The 27264-nt window shown below is 26.4% G+C and overlaps 2 protein-coding genes across 3 annotated transcripts; one reads left to right on the forward strand and one right to left on the reverse strand.

The window, feature by feature from the left end:
- Positions 1-2310: 2310 nt before the first annotated feature.
- Positions 2311-8751, reverse strand: LOC141530804 (uncharacterized). The gene is made up of 13 exons (XM_074248129.1): positions 8245-8751; positions 7299-7365; positions 6946-7082; positions 6730-6870; positions 6117-6193; positions 5937-6039; positions 4676-4843; positions 4388-4599; positions 4153-4273; positions 3943-4070; positions 3581-3770; positions 2798-2997; positions 2311-2530 (listed from the first exon to the last, which is right to left on the reverse strand). Exons 2-13 carry the CDS (start codon positions 7357-7359, stop codon positions 2440-2442), a joined length of 1629 nt encoding a protein of 542 aa, XP_074104230.1. The 5' UTR covers positions 7360-7365; positions 8245-8751; the 3' UTR covers positions 2311-2439.
- A 757-nt stretch (positions 8752-9508) lies between these two features.
- Positions 9509-26351, forward strand: LOC141531458 (sialin). 2 transcript variants are annotated; one of them, XM_074249296.1, is made up of 11 exons: positions 9509-9771; positions 19009-19113; positions 19264-19322; positions 19410-19618; positions 19785-20021; positions 21233-21317; positions 23431-23651; positions 24642-24794; positions 24933-25065; positions 25613-25854; positions 25934-26351. In XM_074249296.1, the coding sequence occupies exons 2-11, from the start codon at positions 19097-19099 to the stop codon at positions 26180-26182; spliced, it is 1605 nt and encodes a 534-aa protein (XP_074105397.1). In that variant the 5' UTR covers positions 9509-9771; positions 19009-19096; the 3' UTR covers positions 26183-26351. The 2 variants fall into 2 exon arrangements, with proteins under 2 accessions (XP_074105397.1, XP_074105396.1); XM_074249295.1 differs by lacking the exon at positions 9509-9771 and adding an exon at positions 14685-14884.
- The last annotated feature ends 913 nt before the right edge of the window (positions 26352-27264 follow it).

Genomic DNA, 27264 nt, shown 5'->3' on the forward strand with positions numbered 1-27264 from the left:
TATTCTCTCTTTTGCTCAACTTAACGCCCCCGACTACTCAGAGACTTTGTTAAAGTTCCGGTGCGTCAACGAGTCGTTTCGACACTTGGATTTCCTATGTTAATCTCAATTTTTTGTTTCGTCGATTGCGTCGTTAAAAATCTTTGGCATCCGAATTTCGAAGGCGTTGAAATATTAACTTTTTTTTTGGTAAACTTTTCCTTGTATTTTTAAGTGATCATTTTATTTTTACGTTTAACTCTATTATTTATTTTTCAATTTAAAAGTTAAGTTGTTTAAGTATAAAAAGTTTTACTGATTTCTTTCATAGTAAAAAAAATTAATTTTTTCAGACTCGAGTTCAACGAGTTTAATTTCATAACCATTTCATACTTACCTACATATTTATATTTTAACCAGATAGAGTGTCAAGTGTCTAACCCTTCAGCTTTTTTATTTTTCAATTTTTCACTTGCACTCAAATAAACATCAATTGCATGAGTTAAAATATAGGCGTTAAATACTTATAGCGATAGCACTAAAAAGTTTTACAATGATTTAGTTATTCATGAAGCAGAAAACAAATGTTTAATCGTTATGTATGTATATATTTATCGTATGAAAGCTTGAAATAATAAACGTTTTTATCTTTGAATGATTTATTGTTTCACATTTTTAAATAAAATTTGTAACTTTTCCATAGCTTTTTCAAAAAATCGTTTTGTTATTCAGTTCTCTTCAAAAAGAAGAAAAAATGATCATGTTGTAATTTAATCACTTATTTAAATTTAATTAAAACAAAACGCTATTACCTCGTATTTTATTCTTTTCTTTTATTTTTATTTCTTATTCACTCAATGTATGATAAAAAAATACAATAATTACATTATTACCCTCACACAATACTTTTTATACATAATCTGTTTTATTTTTTTGAATTCCCGCTTTCCCTTCCAGCCATTAGAAAGAGGTGAGGAATAGGGTAAATGCAGTACAGAAAGCACAAGTCGGTCCACAGCCGCAAAAAAATATGCAGTTATTATAAAAAAAAAAAGAAAAATTCGAATGCAGGAAAAAGTTTGAACGCAGTAAAGTGATCCGAATATTGTAATAGTGCAGTTCTGATACTGTTGTACTATCTAAAAAATCATTACTACTACTATATATAACAAATGTATGAAAAATTAATGTAGGTACTCAAATGAAAGATCTCGATGGATGTAGTGTCGGGATGAGCTTATATCGTTAAAAATGTTAATAGATCTCAAGATACAAGGTCATTTCTTAATTATTTATCTAGAGATAGAGCATTTTCAAATGCAGCCTAAATACTTATCATGATAAATTTACTATCAGTGAGAATGATATAAAACCTTAAAAAAGCACAAATTCAAGTCGACCTTTACCATTACACTAAATTTAACTAAAAAAAACCCGACTTTATCATATGACTAAATTTTTAGTCCTGGAGACAAAATTTTTCTTATTCTCTTAATAATATAAATAATTTTTTTCAGTACTCACTCTTATGTCAAACAGTAGAATAATATTATATTTGAACTGTAAAATCAAAAAAGTTTAGTTTTTTATACTTCCTGTGTAATTTTTATATGATTGTAATCATGATGATTTTAACTATCTACGATGCTAAAAGTTATCATCTAGATAATAGACCGTATAATCATTATTGTGGGAATTAATATACATATAATGATTGTGCGAATTACAATTGCCAGATAGTTATATTTGTCATTTTAACTTTGGAAAAGTTAGTAACTACACTGGATAGTAGAAGCTACAATATAGAGATGGTTACCGTTAACATAAAATTTTCTCCGAAAAAAGAACAATAAATCGGAAACTGCTAATGACAATCATAATCAACTTAAGATAAAGTTTTTTTTCACCTTAAGTTTATGGACGGATAATCCATTTTGTTTTTTGACTCTATTTTTACCCTTCTTTGTCTTCTCAAGATTATCAATCATTTTTTTGCTTCATTTTAATTGTAATACATATCGATCATAAATAATATTTAGCAAGAAAGTAACTATCTCAAAATTTAAATTCATTGCGTGATGAAATGTTTGATATGACAAAAATCAATGGCAAAAATAGATTATCAATTTAATGTACGCTTGTCGATAAAAAACAGAATACATGATGTCCATATTTGAAAATTCCTTGATTAATTTATAAAGTCATACTATTTTAAAAAATATTCTTATTCATTTTATTCAGATTTTAAATAAAAAAACAGACAATGCTATTAAAAGATTGCATAAATCTAGGAGCGTTTTATTCAGTTGTGAGATTAAATTTTATGTTATAGCAAATTGGAGCATAAATTTCACAATAATTACTAAAATAGATGCATAAATATTTATAACAATCTTCTTATGATTTTTCGGTTCATAATCAATTTTTTTTTAATTTATAATAATTAGTATCAATAATAATTTAGTCATTAACCAAATGAAGAACAGTATCTTTGTCTATTCCGTAATTCTTCAAGGAGATATCCATATGATCAAGTCTTCTTGATGTAAAGCTGAAGATAATATGATAACTTTACTATTTTAGAAGAAAAAACAGTTTGTGTAGAATAATAAATAAATCTACAGTGAAATAAATATATTTAAAAACTAATTTTGTTATTTTTAAACAGATAATCTTAGTTTCCACGCTTCTATCCGTATTAAATAAGCTTAATATCTAGTGCTTAAGTTCATTTAAGACCGGCTTAAACAAAAGAAAAGATATTTTGCTTTAGTAAAATAGAATTTAACTCGAAAATAATAATATTTCCTCATCTTACCCACTGATAACAATTTTATAACTCGGAGTACGCTTTCGTTTTCCTGACATCGCTCTGTCCAACAAGTGGTAAAGATAGTTTACTGAGTCATCAGCAGAAACATACGCAAGGTAAACTATTCTACCATTCAAAGATCTGATTTTCAATCTCAAATCTCCAGAATCTTTCGTTGGTTCATTTATTTCCTGAACTAACGGCATCTGAAATAAATTTATTGGTGTTATCAATAATTAATTAAACATTTCTGAAAGTACTTCTCATCACAAAAATATTTAAGTGAGATGAACGATAAATTCCTGAAGTTATAGCCATTGTAATTTTAACAGAGCAATTATCTGATCATTTACGATAAATTAATAAAACTTTAAGTGAAGCATACACTGATAAAAAAATTGACTTGACTCAAGAGCCAAACTCTTGAACCAAGAATTCCATTTTGAAGAAAACAATTTTCTTGAGTCAAAAGAATAAATTCTTTAGCTAAGAAATTATTCTTGGTCTAAGAAAATTTTCTTGTTTCAAGAATTTCTTCTCTTGACTCAAGAAAATGATTTTCTTCAAAATGGAATTCTTGGTTCAAGAGTTTGGCTCTTGAGTCAAGTCAATTTTTTTATCAAGATTTTTTTGTCTCAATATATGGTAAAATTTATTTTATATTATTAAGACAATTAAAATTTAGTTGAAAAAATGTTCAATATCAAATATTTTCCAAAAAATCATTATTATGCTTTTAGATTTTTCAAACTAAAAAAAAATTATCAATAAATAGAAGTAATTTCTTACTTCATAATTATGGGTCGTCATTGTCGTCGATTTCGATGTTCGAAGTTTACTATTACTGCTTCCATTAATGTCTTTACAACTTCTCGAAGAATTAGAATTCCCTCCAGCGGATAAGGGCATTGAACTGTGTGAAAAACGAAAACTATCCCTTGAGAAACTCACTGATCTCGGGCGAATCCCAAAATTGCTCCTATTATAGAATCAAATTCATAAATTACGAATAAATTTAAAATAAATATCATTGGTTATCCATAAAAACAAGTCATTAAAAAAATAACCAACTGCTCAACTACAGCGATCATTTAAAAGTAATCGAAATGATTTATGTGATGTTAAATATAAAATAATAGGTACTTATTTACCGGGCTGATGAGTCCAAGGATGATCTATCTGATAACTCAAATTTATGTTTACTCGAATGAGATGATCGTTTTGATGCATCCTGAATATAATTAGATATTTTTGTTCTTGAGGATAAATTTGCTGTATTCTTTCAAAATTACAAAACTTAATTAGCTTGATTTATGAACATGGTTAAAAATGTTATATAATTTTTTATATCTTACTCTTACATTTTTTATATTCCCCGATGTTATTTCTACGTTATTGTTCGATGGAATGTTTTTTTCTGAATTATTTCTGTGAGTGATTGAAATCGGAATTTGAAGATTAAATAGGCTTGGATTTGACAATCTGAATAGTTAAATTATTATTTACATAAAAAAATGACATGGTCTATAATTTTACCAATTAAACCGATGGGATTTTTTTAATTTATTCATGTTCAATAAAAAAATCCTATCTTACTTTGTTCGCGAAGAAATTCTTGGAGACTTAACCGATAAATTATAAGAATGTTTTAAATCCGATGATTTTGAAGATACCGAATGTTTTTCTTCCACCAAAGAATTAATTGAATAAATTTTCCTACTAGTAGTCGATATGTTCCCTAACTGATAACCACTCCCAGGATAATTTGCGCCACTACCAAAATAGTGTTTTGTTCGGTAATCTTCGACCTTGTATTAAATAAAATTAGATCTCTGATTCGAAAATCCGAAAAGATGTTAGTAAGTAAGTGAAAATGAACAATACCTTAAAGGGAACGCCGTTGGGATAATCGCACTGAAGTTCTGAAGGAAAATAGCCGTCAAATATATCTCTAAGAAATGCTTGGGTCGAGGGGTCATCATAAAGTCTGAACTGACTTTTTTGCAAAATCATGCCATTTTTGTAAAATTTTAATGTCAAAGCTGGAAGAGTCTGAAATATAAGTACCATAGAAGTAATTACAAATGAATACTGTCAATACAAAGAAAAAAAGGCCATTCGGCAGCCGAAATGGAAGTAGATTTCATGAAAATGAATGTAAAAATCTAAAGTTTTGGATGACGTTCGGTAAAACGAGTGCAACAGCAAATTTCATATTTGGTATAGCGGAATAGGACCTACTTTTGAGACAAAACATATAGTATGGTACTCAAATTGAAGCTTATTTAAAGAGTTTTCAGATGCATTTTACAGAATTTCAATAAGTTATTCCATTCAAACGTTATTCAAGTTAGAAAGTGAAAATATATGAATTTTTAGAATTTTGGAATCCTGGCATCTCTGAATAATTTTAGACCTACTCATATGTTATGGTATTTAAATTAAAGCTTATTTGAAGAGCTTTCAGATGCAATTAACAGAATTTCGACAAGTTATTCCATTCAAGAGTTATTCGAGCAAGAAAGTGAAGAAATATAAATTTTTATGATTTTGAAAATTTCAAAATCCTGGCATTTCTAAATTACTTGACCGATTAAGCTCATCTACGAACTTGACTTCGGTATCTATCTGTAGAATAATTATGTTGAGTTTGGTAAAGATCCGACGTAAATTGGCGACGCTATCGTCGTGACAAGCCGCGTTATATCTGATATATATATATATATATATATATATATATATATATATATATATATATATATATATATATATATATATATATATATATAAACTTTTGAACCATATGCATTTTCCGACTCAGCTCGACGAGTATAGTCGAAATATAGCAAAATTTTTCAAAAGTTCCGTCATGAGGACCAATGCAATAGTTAGATTTCTATGAAATCTACTAAAAAAACTGAAAAACGGTTGATCTTGCAAACCATCCCTAAAGTTTTCAGTTTTTTTGAGCTTGAAACGCTTAAAAATTTTTTAATTGGTTGATTTTTGAACTATTTAAGCTCGAAAATCTAGGAATTATTTGAGATCAATATTTTTTTGATTCAAGTTAATTTCTTTTTCCTATGGTGAAGTTAATTAATTTTTGTTTGTGTTTATGGATATAATTTTGATTTTAAAATTTGACCTTAAAAGAGGCTCCTCCAGTATTACGGCATATAAACATCTCACCTTTGCCAACTGACAAGTTCAAGTCTTCAATATTCAAAATTATTTTATCTAGGTAGTCACTGAAACGAAACAAAAAAAAGTTTGATATGCTTGAGACTTCTTTGATTTCTTATAATAATAATTTTTGATACTTTACGCTGTTATTTGACTTAAATTTTTTGACGCGCCTTGCTTTTCTCCAACCCAAATTAATCCGTAGTCGGAAAGAAACTTCTGTGCACAATAAAATTAAAATATTAAAACTCGTCCGAATTCGATAAAAAAAAAAATATTGGTTAAAGTGAAAATATTGTTCCACTTAAGAAAATTTTAAAAACCAAAATTGTCCTAAACAAAGTATGATTTTAACTCTCACCAGTCAGGCGTGGGTTCGAATCTCAATCTGGTTTTAGAAACCAGCTTGGTTGAGATTTGACCCTTGCCGCGTAGGTTAAGATTCTCACAACCCAAAAAGACCCCAACTAAACATACTATTCCCAACAGTTAAATGTGGCGATATGACCACAGCAGTTAAAACCAACTCTAAATACAAATTTGTAGAAAAAAAAAAAATAATGATTTTCTGAAGAACAAAAAAATTTCATAGTCTCGAGAGAATTCTTTCTTGCTCCAGAATGATTTCAGTCTTTCTCGACAATTGTCTTGATAGAAACAAATTAGTTATTTTATTTTTAGCTGGGTTTTTAATTAAAACATAATCAAACCACATAGGATAATTGATAAATTGAAGTAAAGAACATGGTCCAAACCTCTATATCATCAATTTTCTTTTCTAATTTCAGACACCTCTTATAAATGTAATCAGATCGTTCAAATTGTGCTTTCCGATGTTTGCTTTCTTTTCTTAGATTGCTCTCTTGACTTTTTTCTTTGTTCTCCCACTCTTTCAACTGAAATGATAATAATATCATTAAAAATTTTTTGATACATTTTCGGCAGAAAATATTAATAATAATTGACTAGACTTTTCGCTTAAGACGATTAAATTCTTGATCTTTTGATTTCAATCTATCCTCAGTTTTTTTCAACACGATTTTCATCCTCTGTAATTGATCACCGGCCAAATATAATTGCTTAGATAACATCCCAATAAGATCGCTGTCTGCAACGCATAATAGATATTTATATAATCAAATTACATTATGAAACATTCAATGCCTAATTAAATTATCCAAGATGTTATCAGATGCCAATTAAACCACTTATTTTATAATAAAACTAGTATAAAGTAATACTGCAAAAAACAAACTGCTTATACTTAAATAACGCTATTGCGTTGTTTCAGGACAATTAGCTGTAATAAATTAATCAGTCTTACCTCGTTCAACCTTGAGGCTAGGTGGTTTCGAAGAATCTAGTTTTTTAATGTCGGTATCCATAACGATCTAAAAAATTAATGACATTCATTTATTAAGAACTAATATAATTAGGTTCGCAGTGATGAAACATATCTCGTATTTCTTCTACCAATAGTTGCATTCTACTTATAACAAATTTATAAAACATCAACATTTAGTGTAAATTTACTTATAGAAAAAAACATTATCAATTTTTTCAAATTTTCGAGCGTTAAATAGACGAAGACATTTTTGAGCATAAGATATTTTCAAAAAAATTTTAATATTTGAATATTACATACTAATTAAAAATTTAGTACCAGATGGATTGAAGATAAATATTTACTAATTTTTGTTTATAATTTATCAATGAGACTCATCTTTAGATTTGAATATTTTAGCTACCAAATTCAACTCAATGTAGAAGATTTATAGTTTCTGGTGTAATATAAATGAAGATGTAAATATTTTAATTAATCACAGCTTAAAAAAAAAAAATCAAAAGTTTATATTAAAAATTAGTTATAAACATTATAAAATCTCAAGTCTGAATTCGTCTAAATTTTTAAAAATTATTTATTTATTTAGCGCTTAAAACACACTTATAAAAATTTGGTTACTCTGCTACAGGATCTACAAAATAACATCTTTTCAAAAACTTTCTTTCTGCGAGATAAAAGAACTGCGAGAAATTGTCTTTTCATTAATGTATTACATTGTTTGGGAGGTCATAGTATATTACACCTATTGGGAAGGAAAATAAGAAAAGCCTCAGATCACATGTGATCTGAGGTTTTCTTTTTTACTTTCCAAGGGCTGTATACTATTTTTCTCCTCGACGGAGGCGAAAAGCAGCATTTTCGTTTAGCGCAACGGGGAAGGAAGAAAATACAAAAGTATAAATTGTAATATTGATCATATACTAACCTGAGTTTGTGATAAATCTATTTTATAAACGTCAATGAATTCATGCTCAATATTAAGATTTTTATAATAGTAGTTTTTTTCGAAATTTAACAAAAATTTATTATACTGAAATGTTGCAGCTATACTCAAATTAAACTTTGAAAATTTCCATCTAGCAAATTACAACCACGAAACAAAAATTTCTAATCATTTCCTTGTCTAAAAGTTTTTTTATCCATCAAAATTTCAGTACGATTATCATTTAAATAAAAGTAACCATACTTGTCTAATTCTTCGCTCATAGATCCGTGCAATACTCTATGACACATGGTGTTAATATATTTGTGTCTCAACATTTAATTTATCAATTTTTAAAATTGTTACTCTGCCAAAAATTTATTTTCTTAATAATCCGCAACATTTGTACTCATGTATACACACGTCTATTGATTGTATTTAGTTGCCAAGTTATCTCTTGAAATTAATCGATGCATTTTCTTCACGCCAACTTCATAGTATTTACTTTAATTTCTTTTTTTTTTTTTTTTGTTGACAGACGATCCACGGTCAAGGTTCTCATTAAAAAAAAAAAAACATTTTATCATTCATTTTCAAAAAAATAACTAAAAGCATTTTCAACATGGATTTCTTGAAAAAATTACAAGCAACTTTTGACAAAATTTTTAAATTAATAAAAATTTATCAAAAAAAAAATGTCGTGATTTTATTCCTTGCTTAAAAATAAATAAATATCAGTCATTAGTAATCCATCAACTTGTATTATCCACGCTTAATAAGCTTATAAATATAATATATATGGCCACCACACGTGACTAATTTAAATGACATGAAAAAATTACCACCTGCCAGAATTTTAAATATCTTCAAATCACCTTTTAGCCATCATGATTATCGACAATAGAGATTTTACAACGATCTTTAAAAAAAAACTTAGATTGACAAATCTTAAATAATAACTTGTCAATGGAATCAAATAAAAAATTGTTTTATATCAATTAATAAAGCATTAAAAAAAAATTCAATTGATAAAAAACATTAAATTTTGAAATGTACCGCGTAAAAGTAAAACTTGCGTACAAATAATCTATCGATTGCTCTGTATGCAATGACGTTAAAGTCACGTGATCGAATACGTCATGAAATGAACCTGAGGTCGAGGCTACATCGAATTTTGCTCTTATTATATTCGTATTCGTACGAGCTCTACTCGGCTTTTGTACGTCGGTAATTTTATGTTAACTCCCGACTTAGTTTTGTAGTAACATTCATACTTTAAAAAAAAATTCGCATTTTGATTTAATTTTTCTCAGTAATTATAATTAGAAAATAATAATTAATTGTTAACAATATCAACTGCCTTAAAATTATTTAACAACTATTAAAAGTGATGTGTTGTTAATTTGAATGTAAAATGATTGTAAACTGATTGTGATTGTTTATCACGTTCAAAAAATGCAAAACGTAAACCAAAGTCTGCCGTTTGAAAAGCATTTCTTTGTCGCATCCTATGACATAAACGGAATAATAGTAAGTCAGCTAAATACTCACTTTTTTTTTTTTTAAATACTGACAATGACATAATAATAATGAGCCGAATTTACAATCTATTTTAAATTAGTACATTCTTAAATTATTTATTTCTCGGTTGTTTTGATTTTTAAAGGATTTTTTTCTGTTTATGTTTATTAGTCATCAGTTTGTTATCTGTCAATCATGAATTATAATGAACGCGGAATTATTTATTATTATTATTATTATTATTATTATTATTATTACTATTATTTTCGTTTTGTTCATATATATGGTAATCTTATCGCATATTCCATTAATATATCATTAGCTCATGTGAAAACTTAACTCTATATATAAGTATATTATGGAGTTTTTTTAGAAAGTTGATTCTTATACGGAATGATATTTTAAGATGACGTAATTTGCCTGAAACACGTGTTCCCAATATTATGCCGGTCTAGCAACAAAATATTTGATTTAATTAAAATTAATTGAAAAAATTCACAAATACATAAATTATGTATATAAGTCATTCCTACTTCAGATATAATGCATCTATTTCGCCATTTTTATAGAAAACAACAATGTCTACAAATATGTGGATGTAGATTACGGATAAATATCTAAGTAGGGTGTTGCAAAAAATTGATTTCCTTCTGATAATAATCGTGATTTTTCATAGAATTAGACTAACCGATTTTTAGATTATTTTATTATTACACGGAAAAAAGAAAAATAGAAAAATTACAGTACATAATGTAACGTGGCGCTTCATGATGAAAACTGGAAAAATTACAGTTTCAGTTTGTAAGTATTACAGATTTTATGAGAATTGCAATGTAAAATGTAATATTTACATTGTAAGCTTGGAAAATTAACATTCAAAGTTTGAATTACAAAAATGTTATTTCAAACTGTAATTTTTTTAGTTGTGAATACGGCGGGACACTTATTACTATTTATAATGTAATTTTTCGAGTTTTATTTTTTCCATGTATTGTTAGCGAAAAATAATTTGTTACTACAAATTTTTTCCAACTTTTTTATTTACTGAAAATTGATGAATTAAAGAAATTTTTCAAATTTCTTCAGCAAGAAGTTAAAAAAAAAAATTCAAGGTATTATTAGGTATTATCTACTGTATAAAAGGGAATGAGCTATAGCTCTGAAATGAACGGTCGATATAAATGGACTTTTTTTGAAAATTTTGTAACTTACAAATCAATAGTTATACAAAAAAGATATTCGTTAAAAATTCTCTTATTCAGAATCGAATAAAAAATAACAGATATAAGATTTTGTATTTGACAAATTAAAGAAGTTTACTAATTTCATTAAAATTAATCACTAATTAATGTTTAATTATTTTATGATTCAACTAAATACAGATTGTGAAAAATAAAAATAAAAACTTTTATCCAACTTAGTGATTGAACATTATGCAAAAATATTTGTGAAAATTACTGGGTTGATGTTTACATAAGAACAAAACTTAACATGTAAGAAAAATAATATTACAATCAATTTAATTTAATTATTTATGGAAAAAAAGCATTTTAATATACTTTTATATTGATTAAAAAAATTTATAGTAGCAATGCCAAGGTCTTTGTTGTTTGCATATGTGACGTGGTGATAAGTATATAAAAAATACAATATCTTCGATGAAATTAAATAATTAAAAATACATAGAGTTACATTTTATAATAATCATGGTTGGAATATCTACAATAACAACGCTGAAAATAAATTAACTCACATTTTATAATTAACGAAAAGTTAAATGTTACTGTTGTCGGTTGCCGGCTTCAAAGTTTCTCATAACGTTACGAAAAATGTTGAAACATCGATTTCCATTAAAACATTCTCTATCTCGAGGCAACATCGATACTTGATAAAATTTGGTAAAATTTTATCACACTTGAATTCTGATCAATTTATATCATCATTTTTTTTTAATTTAAATTTTGCCTAAAGCCAAATACCTGGTATACTTAATGTTACTTCAAATATACATTATCAGAAAATCAACTTTTGCTTAAGTATTTTGTGCATTAAAAATTTAAATTTTTGATATCCATTTCTTCATTATTCAACAACTTACGCCAGTAATAGAGCCAGTCGGAAAAAATCTATACATAATAAACAAAAATTAATTATTTCAACAATCAATAATTTCATGACAGCACCAGTTAATACAAAATTGGGAACTCATTATTTCACAGTTAAATTATTAGAATAACAAATTGGTGTTTCATCGTACATTTCATAGAATGTTAAAGATTGTATTGTATAATAATATTATTTGGCGTTAATAAAAGAGATAAGAGTAAAGATGTTAAGGTGATCATTATGAAAGTTTGCATCACTTAGTGTGAAAAAAATTCTTTTTTACTTTCATTTTCAGTAATTCATTAAAATTTTAATTTTTTGAAGTGGTTAACTTATGACACAAATTTAAAGTTTATATCATAAATTCGCTGTGGGATCTCGTTTGCTCGCCTATCGCACATATGTGTAAGCGTACAAGGCCTGTTAGTGAATGTAACCTAAACTTAGACAAATGTTGTCACATAATTCACCCGATCCTATAACATAAACATAAATATTGAATACATTTTATAATTTACTGAGCATAAATCTTAATGAGGTTATTTATTAGATTTTTTTAGTACACTCTTTTCTTCTATTCATTCTCTTCTACATTATACAGTTCTCATTCTTATCACAATTTTTTTTTAATTAATTCTATAACTAAAGAAATAAAATAATTGAAATAAATAACAAAAAAAAAAACACAATCTAACTGTCTATATCAAAAAAGTGAGGTTTACATTACAAAGTTCATATTTTTAACGAAAGTAAAAATAATTAATTAAAAGTTTGGAACATTCAAAAGTGCACGTCTCAACGCTCTTTCATTATAAAAAATAGTATATTACACTCCTAAGAAAGTAAAGTAAGAAATGTCTCAGATCCCATATAATTGTTGACCTCGTCTTCGCCTCGGCCAACAATTGCATGTGATCTGAGGCTTTCTTATTTACTTCTAGAGGAGTGTATACTATTTTTTTTTCCGACGAAGGCGGAAAGTGGCAACTTCGTTTAGCGCAGTGGGGCTAAAGTTGACGCTTTACGCCCGGAGGGAAAAAAAATTAAAACAACATAAATCTGAGTTGATTGGAAGCGCCCATGTGTGGCCGAAGATTGAACGATTTTCATTTTTATATACATACAGGCATACAAAAGAGACTGTTTACTGTCACTGAATTTATTCATTTTGCAATTAAATGACATTGAATTAGACCGTAATTTTAAATAAGCTATCACTCAGAATCGCACTGAAGTGAATGGAAAAAAAATGGACTCAAAAAGTAAAGTTTTTTGGGAGTTACCGTGATCACATACTTCCTATGCACATACAGATAACCCGACGTTCACCAAAATATTTTTTCAAAACGGTTTTTTTTATACTATCTAGAAAAAATAGTGTTTTTTAAAGTATCTATTGTCATACGAAAGTGTTATTGTTGATATTTGTCAACTCATTCAATATTCAAAGTGCAAAACAGTTCAGATAAAAGCACTTTAAGCCGAGATAATTGCTTGACCTTGAGAGAGTGAAAGTAAAACACTACCCATGCTTTGCATTGAGACGAGCAATATTGAACTGCTTATTTCTAAAAATTTATTTTTTGTTAATTAATATCAATTAATTTGTATTTATTATTTGAAATATATTTGTTTTTTTTTTTTTTTTAACTTTGTATTTGATTTTGGGGAATTCTCCCTCCTAAAAATGTGTGCAAGTCGTGCAATGTTGTCGATTGCTCATTCAAGCGAAACAACTTATCGCACTAGTTGTATAATATATTATTCTAATTTTACTAAAAATAACTCGTAATAATAACTCATTAGTTTATGAAGAGTAAGAATCTGTAAGTCACGGAAATTAAATAGTTTTTATGTACTTTTGTAATTCAATATAAAAAATTTGTAAATCCAAATATACGAAAAAAAAAAAAATATATATATATATATATATATATATATATATATATATATATATATATATATATATATATATATATGTATATAAAATAAGTCATGCAAAAATTTACAACATTAATTATGCATTCATAAATGTCAATGAGATTATGTTAAAACACTAAGCACCGAATAATATCATGAATTGTTGATAATGATAAAAGATAATGAATTTACAATGGTATATGAGTATTTAGCTTGATGCCGGTATCAATAATTATGTAGAAACTAAATATTATTTAGCTTAATAATAATTATGCTGTGTACAATTTAGCTGATGGTCTCTTCATACCACAAATCACATGACTGATATTTAAGACAAGCTCGTGACATATCTTTGCAATTCCATACAATTAGGCTTCAATTACTGCGTCGATAAATTAATTCCATCGGCGTCTCAGTAAATAATTTAATTGATTTGACATCACATTTTAAGTACCACCATAAAAAAAATGATTTATTAGCTATTTAATCCCCTTGTGGCTCGGTTGTTACTTACGGCCAATGCTCAGTTTGGTTAAAAATTTACTAATAATAATAAACACATTTTTTACGTGAGTAGGTTGAATAAATTAACATTCTGATTTCCAATTTATTAATACATTATCGATAATTTCTTTAGGTAAATTATGTAATGAGTTAAAACTTTTTGAATTATTTAGTTAAATTAAGTAATCGCTGAATAGAGTTACTGAAAATTTTTAAATATTGTTAGTTTTGTACATAATAATTTGTTAAACAAAGACGGAATTCAATTTGTCAAATTTTAATTACTATATTTGTAAAGTAGAATCCATGTGACGTATTTCGTCATCAGGAGAAAAGAGAGGGGATAATTCGAACGAGTGCACTTTATGTCTTCATATTTTATGTTATGGTTAGTACATAGCCGGCTTTTTTGCTGACAACAGCAAAACCACTAGACAAAGTCAACTTCCTTAGTCAAGTTTACTATTTTTTAATAAATTAGTTAATATTTTTTGTATAAAGTTATATTTATGTATAAAGTTTGAAATTTTCAAATTTCAAAAAGTGAAATTTTTAATCTTAAGTATGAAGATTGTTTAAATTTTCTGTCAAGGTAACCATTTTTTTACTGCAGTTATTTTTATATTTCTAAAAAAGATGAGATATAGAATAAAAATAATTTCCACGAATTGATTTAAAATGATGCCGTGTCATGAAATATTTTTTGTTGTGTCACATTGATAATTTTTTCAACACTCATTGTTCGATCTTAGCATATTTAGAAAAAACAATAGTGGTAGTTAATTATAATACAATTTATGCTTCAATAAACATTATTATTTGCTTTATATACATAAACATTTAGATAGGCCATATTGTTCATAATATTGATTTGTGGCATTAATAGCCACGTGGATGTAGATAATATGAATGGACAAAGCAATCTATAGGCAAACTGCTTATGTTATTGCATTTTTCTTTTTTTTTAATTTTTGTTTAAAATGTGAGTACTAATTGTTCTTTAATATTGACATTAATTTCGATAATTTAGTTGTCAACAATCGACGGGTTTTTATGTTACTTTTTGCATTGAAAAAAAAATTACTTAAAAAAACATAAATAAATACCCATTTATTAAATGATATTAAAGAAAGTATCTGTCAGATGACTTTTTTAATTTTCACTTTTTATTTTAAAGAATCTCGAAAATTTTTTAGGAAAAATGTATTCTTTGAAATAAACGAAAAATTTTAATCTAAAAAATAAAAATTTCACCGAAAATGAAATAAAATCTAAAATCTTAGGATATTTCAACTTTAAATTTGTATAACTTTTGAAAGAGTGTATTTAAAAAAAAATAATATAAGATCTTTTTTGTAGATCGTTCAATTTTCTACAAAATTGATGTCTCTCGCTCCTCGGTACATTGCATGTAGAGTCATAGAATTCTGAAGTTAAAAAAAACAACGTTTTTCCCTTTTTATTTACATAGAAAATCGAAATATTTAATTCGCGACATGTATATCAGTATAAAAGCTCAAATTTTGACAAGATCTCTATTTTGGTTTCTTGGAAAAAATTTTAAGATCTTTTAAAAAATATAAAATTGTTTGTTTTTTGATACATGCTAATGAATATATCCATAGGTATATCTAATAGTAATAAAAATCAATAAAATAATCTGTAGAGCAGATTAAAAACTACACACTGCGAAAATCTAATTAATTTTTTAATGATTGTTTCTATGTAAAACCGTTGAGCTGTTGAAAAAACACTTATGAATGAAAAGCAGTAAGCTTTTTTTATTTCTAATGGTTGCAAATATGATTCCTTTGCTACAAATAAAATAAAATAAATAATTTATTTCCTGTGAGGAAGTAATTTTTTTCATTCGAATGACGACATACATTGCATCAACTGCCATATACTTATAGAAGTAGCAAATACATTTATCATTAAATAATTGAAAAAGGATACTTAGTCTTCACTAATATGAAATAAATATTTTCCCTTTTGTCTCGATATTCAGTATTAAAGTATTAAACTACTCCGTTAAAAATGTATTATATTTATTTTCTCGTACAGTGTTATTAATATTTAATTCGATGACATGACGGGAAGATGGAATGGAATTTTCATTAAAACCATAAGAATGAACTACAAAATGCGGTCACGATGATCATAGAGTTTATTGTCGTGACCCAGAAGATAACGAGAAAATTCTTTCACGCTCATGTATTTTCTATTAAATAAAAAAAGTTATTGATAAACTTGAGTGAATTTGATTATAAAAGCCTTGAAATACTTTTATGCGATTAATTAATTATCGCTTTTATTCAAATACTTTGTTGCTATGTTTTTCTGAAATTATAATCTTAATGCAAAACAACGTTAAATATACAATCACAGTGATAATTTATTACCGATACTCCAATCGTAATTTGTAAATTTTTTCAATGTAACGTGATTTATACTCGATAAATCAATTATTTCATCTTCACCTGACACAATTTTACAACTGTTTATTTTTACCTAAATTGTAATTTTACTGTATTTAATGAAAAAAAAAAAAATTTTTTTTTAATTAGTTTTACTCGAAGAGAGATAAAGGGAGTCTTACATTCTCGATTGATTACAACAATCTTAATTAGAAAAGTTAATAGATAGAACAAATTTATAAATTCTTATGAACTCACAATGCTGAAACGCTGATAAAGAAAATATTTTAAAGTTATTGTTCCGTCCAATTTTGTTTACGTAATTTATTTATTCTTTTTTTGATCCAAGCCGAAGCTTCTAGACCGGGACTCAGAAGGTTTGCTAAGGATAATATTATCGAAACGATTTTTAATAATATTTAAAATTTAACTATTTATTCGATATATAAAAGAACAAGGGTTAATATTACAAAACTATTTTAATTTTTTCTCTTAAGTACAATTAATTTTATTCAATTAATTGGCTCAACGTTATCGGGATTTTACTCGCCGTGTTACAGAATTTTACTTTTAATTTAATTAAATGATTTTTTGAACCTTGAATTCTGCCTGAATGAGTCCGCAGAATTGAGCCGTTGGTTTGGAAGTAATTCAACTACTTCGGTATTATTTAAATTCCGCTAACACTGATTTTACTTTAAATTCAAGTAAACAACCACTGAATTTTACAAGTTAGTTGGCGATCCGCACTGGGCGAGTTCTGGAGGACGAAGAGAGTGAGTTCATGCGAGGATCTCAGGGCCTCGAATTTGGGGTTTTGAAAAATTACTATTTGGGGGAAAACAGTAACCAATTAGCGGCCTATTTCCCTTGGATTCTACCCTCTCTTTCGGCTTTTCCGAAGATGTTCGCCTGAACTCCCCTCTTCAGGCCCAGAGGGCACGCTGTCCCTTTCTCTCTCTAACTTATGGACTATATGTGCATCTATGTATAGGCGTGTACGTAAGCACATTTACATGCACACACAATACACACATACATTTTCTTATGTTAACTAAGTCATTTATATTTTGTTTAATGTTATTAACTAATTCATTTTAATTAATTAATAGTTATTATTTCTTATTTCTGTTAGTCATTTCTATAATTATTCGAACAAACTATTCATTGTTAGTTATTTAAGTAATTATTTATTATAATTTATTTAATCTAATTGTTTATTATTTAAAAAGTATTTATTTAATTATTTATTAATATTTGAAAATTATGTTGTATATTTTTTTATCTTAAAAGTATTTTATCTTTTATTAATTATCATTTAAATTTTTATGATTATTTAATTATTTATTATTATTTAAAATTCATAACTATTAGTCTATCTTAAATATTATTTATGATAACTACTTTATTTTTAAAATTTTAAAGTTACATTCTTTTCCTAAGGTTATCTTATTTAGAAAATAATTTAAAAAAACCTTTCCAAGCGTCAGTGAAGCTATGCAGTACTAAGGCAATAGAACTCCCCTTACTGTGTACTTAGGATTTTTTTATCTTTTAAAGCATTCGAAACTGACTAATGACGGAAAAATTCTTTAGAGAGACCGGACGAGACACTTAATATTTTCCTCGTTTAATGTTTCTCGAATTTTATGCTTTGAAATAAAATTCGAAGAAACCATAAAATAAGATTATAAAAAAAAATGTATTTTAAAAATAAATTATAAAAAGAAAAAAATGTCGTTGCAAGCCACGACATAACATTATAATTGATTTATTTATCTAAAATGATAAATCAATTACTGACTGAATTGAAAAAATTCTCAATAAATAAATTGAAAATATTTAATTACATTTATCAAATTTATTTCTTGCTTATTTTATTCGTGAATTGAATGAGTAATTTAAAATTGCGTTGGAAAATTTCAATTTAAAAGTTAAATAAAAAAGTTTAAGAAGAAGAAATACAAAATGGGCTCTTCATATTTATCCACAAAAGTTTTCGATCCAAGAAGGTTTGAAGAACTTTACAAAGACCAATAAAATTCTAATTGGATCTAGTTCAATCTAAAGTATTTTCCCGGAAATTAATCGAGTATTGCAAGCAATTATAAAAATATTTAGAACAATTAGAAAAAATTATTTCCACGGTTGAAAAGGGTAGATTGACCTTATAAACTTCACCTTTAACCTTATATTTTATAGAGGATATTGGAAAGCAATTAAAAACCATTTAGTTTAAAATTGTTTAAAACAGAATTTATAAATGACAGTAATTAATTGATTAAATTTTTTTTCCTAGAATCCAAGGTGATTGTGGATCGATATTGTTGCATTTCGTTCGTAAAGAAACGCACAATTTTCCTTGGTGATATCATCAGAGCAACACAATGGAAAATTCTGAGAGGTTAGAAATTAAAGTTTACATAAAAAAAACTATACTTTATTTGTTTGAAATTGTAATATAATTACTCTATAAATTGATAAGAAGATACTGTCGAGACAATTGTAATTTAATATCAAAAGCAGTACAATAATTAATTGATTTATTTTACAGTCAATATGAAAATTCTTCGGAATTCAAACGACCAACATACAGCTTGAGACGACTTTCGGGTAAAATTTTTATAATGATTATTATATGTTCTAAAAGATACTCTGTCAATGGCGCTATCAGCTAAATAATTAATTTTTTCATTATAGACTTAGTTCCCGCTCGCGTAGTATTATATATGCTCTCATTTTCTGGATTTCTGGTGTCTTTCATGATGAGAACAGATATAAATATCGCAATGGTTGAGATGGTTAAATTTCAACCAGTTCCCTCGGATTCAAATGTCACCAAGGACTCATATTGTTACGAGATATCAAACACAACTGCTTTATTAGATAACTCTACTAGTTCAACTGCAGTGAGTTATTAATAGAAAAATTAATACAAAAGCTAATTGCATGATTTTGTGAAATAATTCATCATGATCGTTCATTTTTATAATAAACGGTTTATTAATAAAATTTCTCAGTACGATGTACCGCATTGATGGTTTTATCAATTAAAGTAATTAATTGTTTATTTAGACGACTGGTGAATTTGATTGGAGCCCAAAAATACAATCTACTATAACAAGTAGCTTTTACTGGTGTTATATTCTCTCACAAATAGTCGGTGGTGTTCTTACCCAACATTTTGGGACAAAGACTGTTTTCGGCGGCTCACAGTTACTTACTGCCATATGTAGCCTACTTATACCTACCGCAGCGGATCTGCACTATGGAGCGATGATTACCTTAAGAAGTATCCAAGGGATCGCTAGTGTAAGTTTCTTATACATACATATTAATATTTAATTTTGCACAAACTTAAAAATAATTACCTTGAACGGATGACTTTTAGCCCGGATTAACAATCTCTAATCTCTACACTCAGTGAATGGAATACTAAAAATTGATTGTTTTCTTGATTATGTACATAACGTTTAATACTGTAAATTATTTATCTGTCAATTAAAAAAATAATATTTAAATTACTTTCGTAGAACATACACAGTAAAAAATTTTGCGTCATTGCGTCAAAAAATTTTGTGTTAAATTAACATTGATTGTGTTAAATTAACACAAGAAAGTATTAAATTTACACAAAAAAGTGTTAAATATTTAACATAAAAATTTTTAACACAAAATTTTTTGACGCATTGACGCAAAATTTTTTACTGTGTAATTTCAAAAGTTTTATAATTTTATTGTTTTTAAATTTATTTGTTTTTTCTGCCGAAATTGCTTTATAGATCACAAAATTTTCTACGCAACAGTGATATAATTTTTTTACATAAAAAACCTTGGTAACTTAAATAATTTTACAAGAATTGAATTATAAATTAAGTTTTAAGCTATGATGTTTCTAATAAAAGTTCTTTCGAATTAAAGTTCTGAGCCGAATGAGAAAAAAATTTTTTAGCAAATTGACCATAAAATTTTAAAGATTTAATTTCTTCTGGAACTAATTCATTATTATACATTTAATTAAAAAAATGAATCCATTGATATACTTAAAATTTTTTTTTTTTAAGAATGGACTCCGAAACTTACCCAATTATTCATTTTTTAGTGACAGGTTTTTTTTGATTTGATTTTGAAAAATGATTTTATGTATCAAAATTTTCTGTGTACATTTACAACGCATAATATCCTTACAAGCACTTAAACACTAATACATATATTTATTATCAATTTTCATCAACAACGATCTCATAAAAAAAAAAACATCTTGTGAAATTATATGTTTTTGTCTTAGTGATTATTTGAATTGTTATACATATAACAATTGAATATCATAATAGCTACGGTAAAAAAGTAAATAAAAATTCCATCGCTAATTTTTTTTTCTAAACTTAACATGTGCCGTCTATATAAGGTGTATTCATACATTCAATCACACACCTTAAACTTTTAAAAATTAAACCATTATAAAATTTTGCATGTATGTAAAAACGTTTTGATATTTATTAAAAATGTTTATATTACTTTAGGGCTTAACCTGGCCGGCAATGTATGCGATCGTCGGTCATTGGATTCCACCAGTTGAGCGGTCGCGTTTCATGTCATCATTCCAAGGTAAAAAAAAATTTTGTTTACTGTGTATAAAAATCCGCATAACCCGATTCGAAAAAATGAGCTTATATCAATCGTTTTAGTATAGAAGTTAAGTTAATTTTTTCAACTCGGGAAACTCCACTAAAAACATTTTTTGTGTTACAGTGAAACTTTAATAATCTCGCCTTAGACTATGTAACATGTGTCGTGATTAATTATTACATATGAATTTTATTATTTTATTTCTTTATAGATATTTATCCTACTTGCCATCAAATATATTTTGTCCATTATGCATATTTATTATATTTTCATACAGATATTATATTGATAAATATATAATTCTTTCAGTCAATCATATCGAAATAATATTTAAGAAAATTTTTTCGCAATAAGTAATAACCAATTTATTGAAATTCTTTCAGTCAGTTGTTCCACATGGATCACCGATTATTCTATGATTATTATAATAACCATATAATTATTACGATATGACGAAGTTTTTAATAGAATTGAAACATATGTACATAATCTCTTGCGATCATTATAAAATTTTGAAAATTTACTTTTTTACTGATTTAGCTCCAACGTAGCTGAATTCACCGGACCGCGAGGTATACTCGATTGGCAACCGCTCAACAGCATGAGAACGGCATGAGTATACTTCCAGCCTGGTTGAATCAGTTCAGCTTGATACACGCACGTTAAACGGCATTATAAACTGAAATCAACCAAATATTAATCTTCCCTATACTGTAAAAAGATATATACTATCATAATATCTTACACTAAACTTTACAATTAACGAGCATGAATCTTTTGTTATAAGAGAAGGGCTGCACAAAATAGATAGTCCAAATTTTTTGGAGTATTTCTTTTTAAATTTTAAAGACGCTTGAATTATCTTTCAATAAATGCATTCGAATTGCGTTTTTATCTACAGTACAAAACCTGTTGCTTTCATTTTCAGTTTTAACAATCGCTGACTGTCCATGTAAAATAAAACGATAGTTAAAAATTTAATTCTGTAATAGTTTAGGACGTTCATTAATTTCTATGAGAACTAGCTAGTTATACATTATTTTGAACAGATTTTTTGAAGAAGTTTTCAAACTAACGAATCAACTTTAGAATTAAACTACCTTTGAAGCTTAAAATCTGTGTTAAATGACAAATTTAATTTAAATTAATTGATTTATTTAGAAGTTATCACTGGTGAAAGAATTTCAAAATACAAACATAAAATTTTTTTATGCCTTCATAATTTTTAATTTTTAAAAGAACTATATGATTTTTTGAGTAACGAGTAGAATGAATATAAATTAACTAGAAAAAAAAAAAAAAAAAAAAACAGACCACTAAAATGAAATCGTTTGACACAATTGCAAAAGTTATGAAATTTTCTACTAATAGTTGATTTATATTTTCATGATTTACTTCTTCGCCACAAAAATAAAAAAATAATATTGATTCCCTCAAAATCAAGTAATCTTAAAAGTGAGCAATATTGTATTTTCTAATGATATGACTAGTCATATTTTATTTAAAAAAATTTTTTGAATATTTTAATTACGTTCAAAACGATATTTGAATATTTTTTTTTTTTTTTTTTTCAACAGGAGCAAAAAGTGTCAGATTTATAGACAAAAAAATAATTGATTATCATTTTGCCCGGCTTTTCTCTACTAACTTATTTCAATCTCTCTAAATAAATAAATCATAACACTCAATATCATAGAAGAAATTTCACTTTGGATTGCTAAAAACAGATCATTTCTCGCCTATCAACAACTCACTTATTGCAAAAGTTTCATTGTTTCACCTTAGACGAATTCTTTTCTTCCTCTCGACTTAAAAAACTTTTATTTTTTTACAATTACTGTTATTCTTTTCACTTATTTAAATCATTCATTAAATCACTCAATCAGTTCATTTGTCGCTGGTCAGTACCGTCCTTCTTCACAGTAAAACTTCATTTGGATCGCATTACAGAGTGAACGTGCTGACATGGAATATTTTCGGTCATCCCGCGGCACAGGTTTTGTGGCTTCAATACATTTGCTCAACGTCATGTTTCATCTTCTACTTGGTCATGGGGTAAGCTACTCCTAACACAACGATTATCTATATTCAGGGTTCAGCTTCGGAATTGGCTTGACGTACTTCCTCTGTGGGTCTATCATCGCCCATTATGGCTGGAGAGTCGTCTTCTACACGACTGGCAGTATCGGGGTTATATGGTGTGTGCTGTGGTATTTCTTCGCCTTTGATACGCCGGCCTCTCATCCCAGGATATCGCACCAAGAGCGCCAATACATCCAAGGCAGCGTTATCCATCAAGTTGGAAGTACTGAGGTAATTATAATATTTTTCATATAATTTTTCATCGAATCATACTTGATTAAAAAAAAATATTCTTTTGAAAATTTCACTCTTGTTTCGAGATATTCAGTTTTCTTAACGTAGAAACCTTGTCAGAGTCGTTTTCTTAGGATTTTTTCCTATATTTATTAAAAATCCAAAAAGTTAATAATTTTAATACAATAATATATGTTAATCTTTCATAAGTTATGAAAATGATAGTCAGATGAAATAGTAAAAATGACTTTACATGAGAAACAAACTTATTGAAATAACAAATAAAATTTTTTGCTATCAACTGAAATATTTATCAATAAAAACAATTTAGAAGTTTTAAAAAAGAACAATTAGTTAGTGCATCAACATAAAAATATAATTACTGATTTTTCTGGAGAAATAAAACATTACCTTTTATAAGTCAATTTCTCAGACATTGTAACCATATTTCGGAAGAAATGTATGTAAGTAAATGAATAAGAGCATGTATCAAAACAGAATAAATTAACTCTTAAATCAAGAACATAAAACTCTTAGATGAAGAGAAATAATTCATTTAAGAATTTTACTCTTAAATAAAGCATTTTACTAGTTTTCAAACAAAATAATCTACATTTTATTAAAAAATTTCTCTCTCGAAAAAGAGTATTTTATGGTACGTATTTTGAATGATGTAACTTTTTCTTAAGTCAAGAATAAAATACTTAAAGAAAAAATGAATTATTTTTAGTTGAAGTAAATTGTAATTTTCGATTAAGAATTTGATTGTATTTTACGAAGATAATATACTCTTGATTGAATTTGATAGAATTTTTATGCCATGAAAACAAGTTTCAAGAAAACGAATTCTTGAATTAAATCATAAAGTTCTCTTCAAATTAATTTTTTGCCTTTTTTTGTTTTTTCATAGAAATTGTCATGTAAATAATTAATGCTATTATTAAAATTAGCAAAACATTGCACTAATAAACGTAACATTTCACACAGCAAGCGATGCCAGTACCTTGGAAGTCTATTTTAACCTCATGGCCAGCATGGGCAATTGGAATTACAACATTTGGAAGAATATGGGTGCATTATGTATTCATTATTCCTGGTCCTATGTACATGAAAACTGTCCTAGGCTTCAGCATCCAGACTGTAAGTATACTTTTTAATAAATATCATAGTAAAGATATTGCATCAATATCTGCAATTTTTTATATACATAAGCACATTGATATATTTAATGCTTTACATTTTTTTATTATAAAATTTAAATTAACTTTTTAATTTTAGAATGGATTCCTTTCTGGAGCACCGTTTATCTGTAGCTATTTTAGTTCTGTGGTTTTTTGTTACATTGCGGATGTCCTTGTGACGAGACAATTAATGACTTTAACTAATGTACGAAAAATGTTCACAGCCATATGTAAGTAGATAGTTTATTCATTTTTATAAGCCATTCATCCATCGCAATATAAGCAGACACTTGGATTTATTTATTTAAATAATTTTTGTACACTGAAAAAAAATTATCTTGAATCAAGAGAAAAATTCTTAAACCAAGAAAATAATTTTGAAGAGTTTTTTTTGACTAAAATCAAGACGAAAAATTTTTAAATCAAGTAAAATTTACTTAAACCAAGAAAAATTTTTTAGTTTAAGAATTTTTCTTGTCAAATCAAGATAATGAAATTCTTCAAAATTATTTACTTTATTTAAGTAAATTTTTTTTTCTGTGTATAAGAAAAAATTTTCGCTCAAAAAGGTATTGAAAATCAATTATTTTGGATAAGAACTTCATTTAGATATTTTTTTTTTTTGAAAAATAAAATTTAGAATAATAAAACTCTTTATTGACAAAAAAATTAGCAAAGTCACTCGTTGGATAAAAGATTAAAATGAAAATAAAACACTTATTTAATGTTATGTACTGAGTACAAATATTAACATGGTTGTATTTGGTTTTTAAATAGCTCAAGTTATTCCGGGACTACTAGTACTTCTAATTGGATATTTAGGCTGCAACATAGTAATTGTTCTCATTATATGGTTTATTGCTGTAACACTTATCACAGCAGCCTACGCTGGTGCTATGGCTAATATTGTAGACATAGCACCAAATTTAGCTGGACCAGTTTTAGCATTCGCTCAAACAATTCACATGACTGCTAGTTTCTTGTCGCCTCAAGCAGCTGGATTATTTACTGATAAAAATGTAATATTATTTTTTTACATTTATTTATTATAATTTTTTATAAAATAAAATAATCAATTGTCACTTATTTCTTCAACAGCAAACTCTGGATGCATGGAGAAACGTTTTCGGCCTCACCAGCGGTATTGCATGTGGTACTTATATTGTCTATCAAATATTCGGTACCTCAGAAATTCAACCGTGGAACTATGTCGATCAAAAACGCTCTCAGCCAGTCGACAACGACATTGAGCCATTAAATGATTCGAATTTAAAAAATGGTAAAAATCTGCCCAATCGTTCTAGCAATCCAGAACAACCAGAATTAATAAATGATTATTCACATTGAAAATTTATGTACTTGAAAAATAAGACTTTGATAAGGTTAATACTATATTTATTACTTAAGAGAAAAAACTAATTACTTACGATACTGTCAAATATTACTTACACTATTATTATTATTATTATTATTATTATTATTATTATTATTATTATTATTATTATTATTATTATTATTATTATTATTATTATTATTATTATTATTATTATTATTATTATTATTATTATTATTATTATTATTATTATTATTATTATTATTATTATTATTATTATTATTATTATTATTATTATTATTATTATTATTATTATTATTATTATTATTATTATTATTATTATTATTATTATTATTATTATTATTATTATTATTATTATTATTAATATTAATATTATTATTATTATTAGCATTATTATGTATTTAAAAACAAAAGCATTCAATTGAGTGCGTGACTTTAATTCCTGTTACATTGGCAGTTAAAGTAAGCTTGTATTTAAATCTAGAAAAAGAGAGTATTTTTGTGAAATGAAAGTCTCAGGTAATGTTTTACCAATTTATTATATATTATTAGATTATAGATGATTTATTAAATGGGCACAATTGGACTCCACTAATATTATATATATATATAATGAAACTTCAGTTTTAAATATCTTTAAATTTTTAGTTAAAATATGTGTACTTACGAAAATAATTATTTATCTCTATGTGAAGCATATTTTCACAAATGTACGAAAATTTTCAATTTTGTAAGCAAAAAAACTGCTTGGAAGACATTCAAAATAATAATTTATGAAAAAAATAAACCATTTTTAGGTAATCATAACTAATTTGAATTCCAAAAGTTTTAAAGCTTTTTGCCTACAAATTAATTTTTAGATTTTTTCTAGATATCATTCACAGAAAATCAGAAAAATAATTACAAACATTCATTTGGATGTAATATCTAGTCTTAAATCAAATTTATATTTTTAGCGGGTTATTTTATATAAAATTTATTTTAAAATATTAGTAAACAAAATTTATTACAAAATAATATAGCTTACAAATTAAAAATTTATGTATTTTTTTTATTCGATTTTGAAGGTACTTAA

This window comes from Cotesia typhae, unplaced genomic scaffold, assembly GCF_013202065.1.
Source record: "Cotesia typhae breed Kobodo isofemale line unplaced genomic scaffold, CoteBio_Ctyphae contig_5, whole genome shotgun sequence".
NCBI lineage: Eukaryota > Metazoa > Arthropoda > Insecta > Hymenoptera > Braconidae > Cotesia > Cotesia typhae.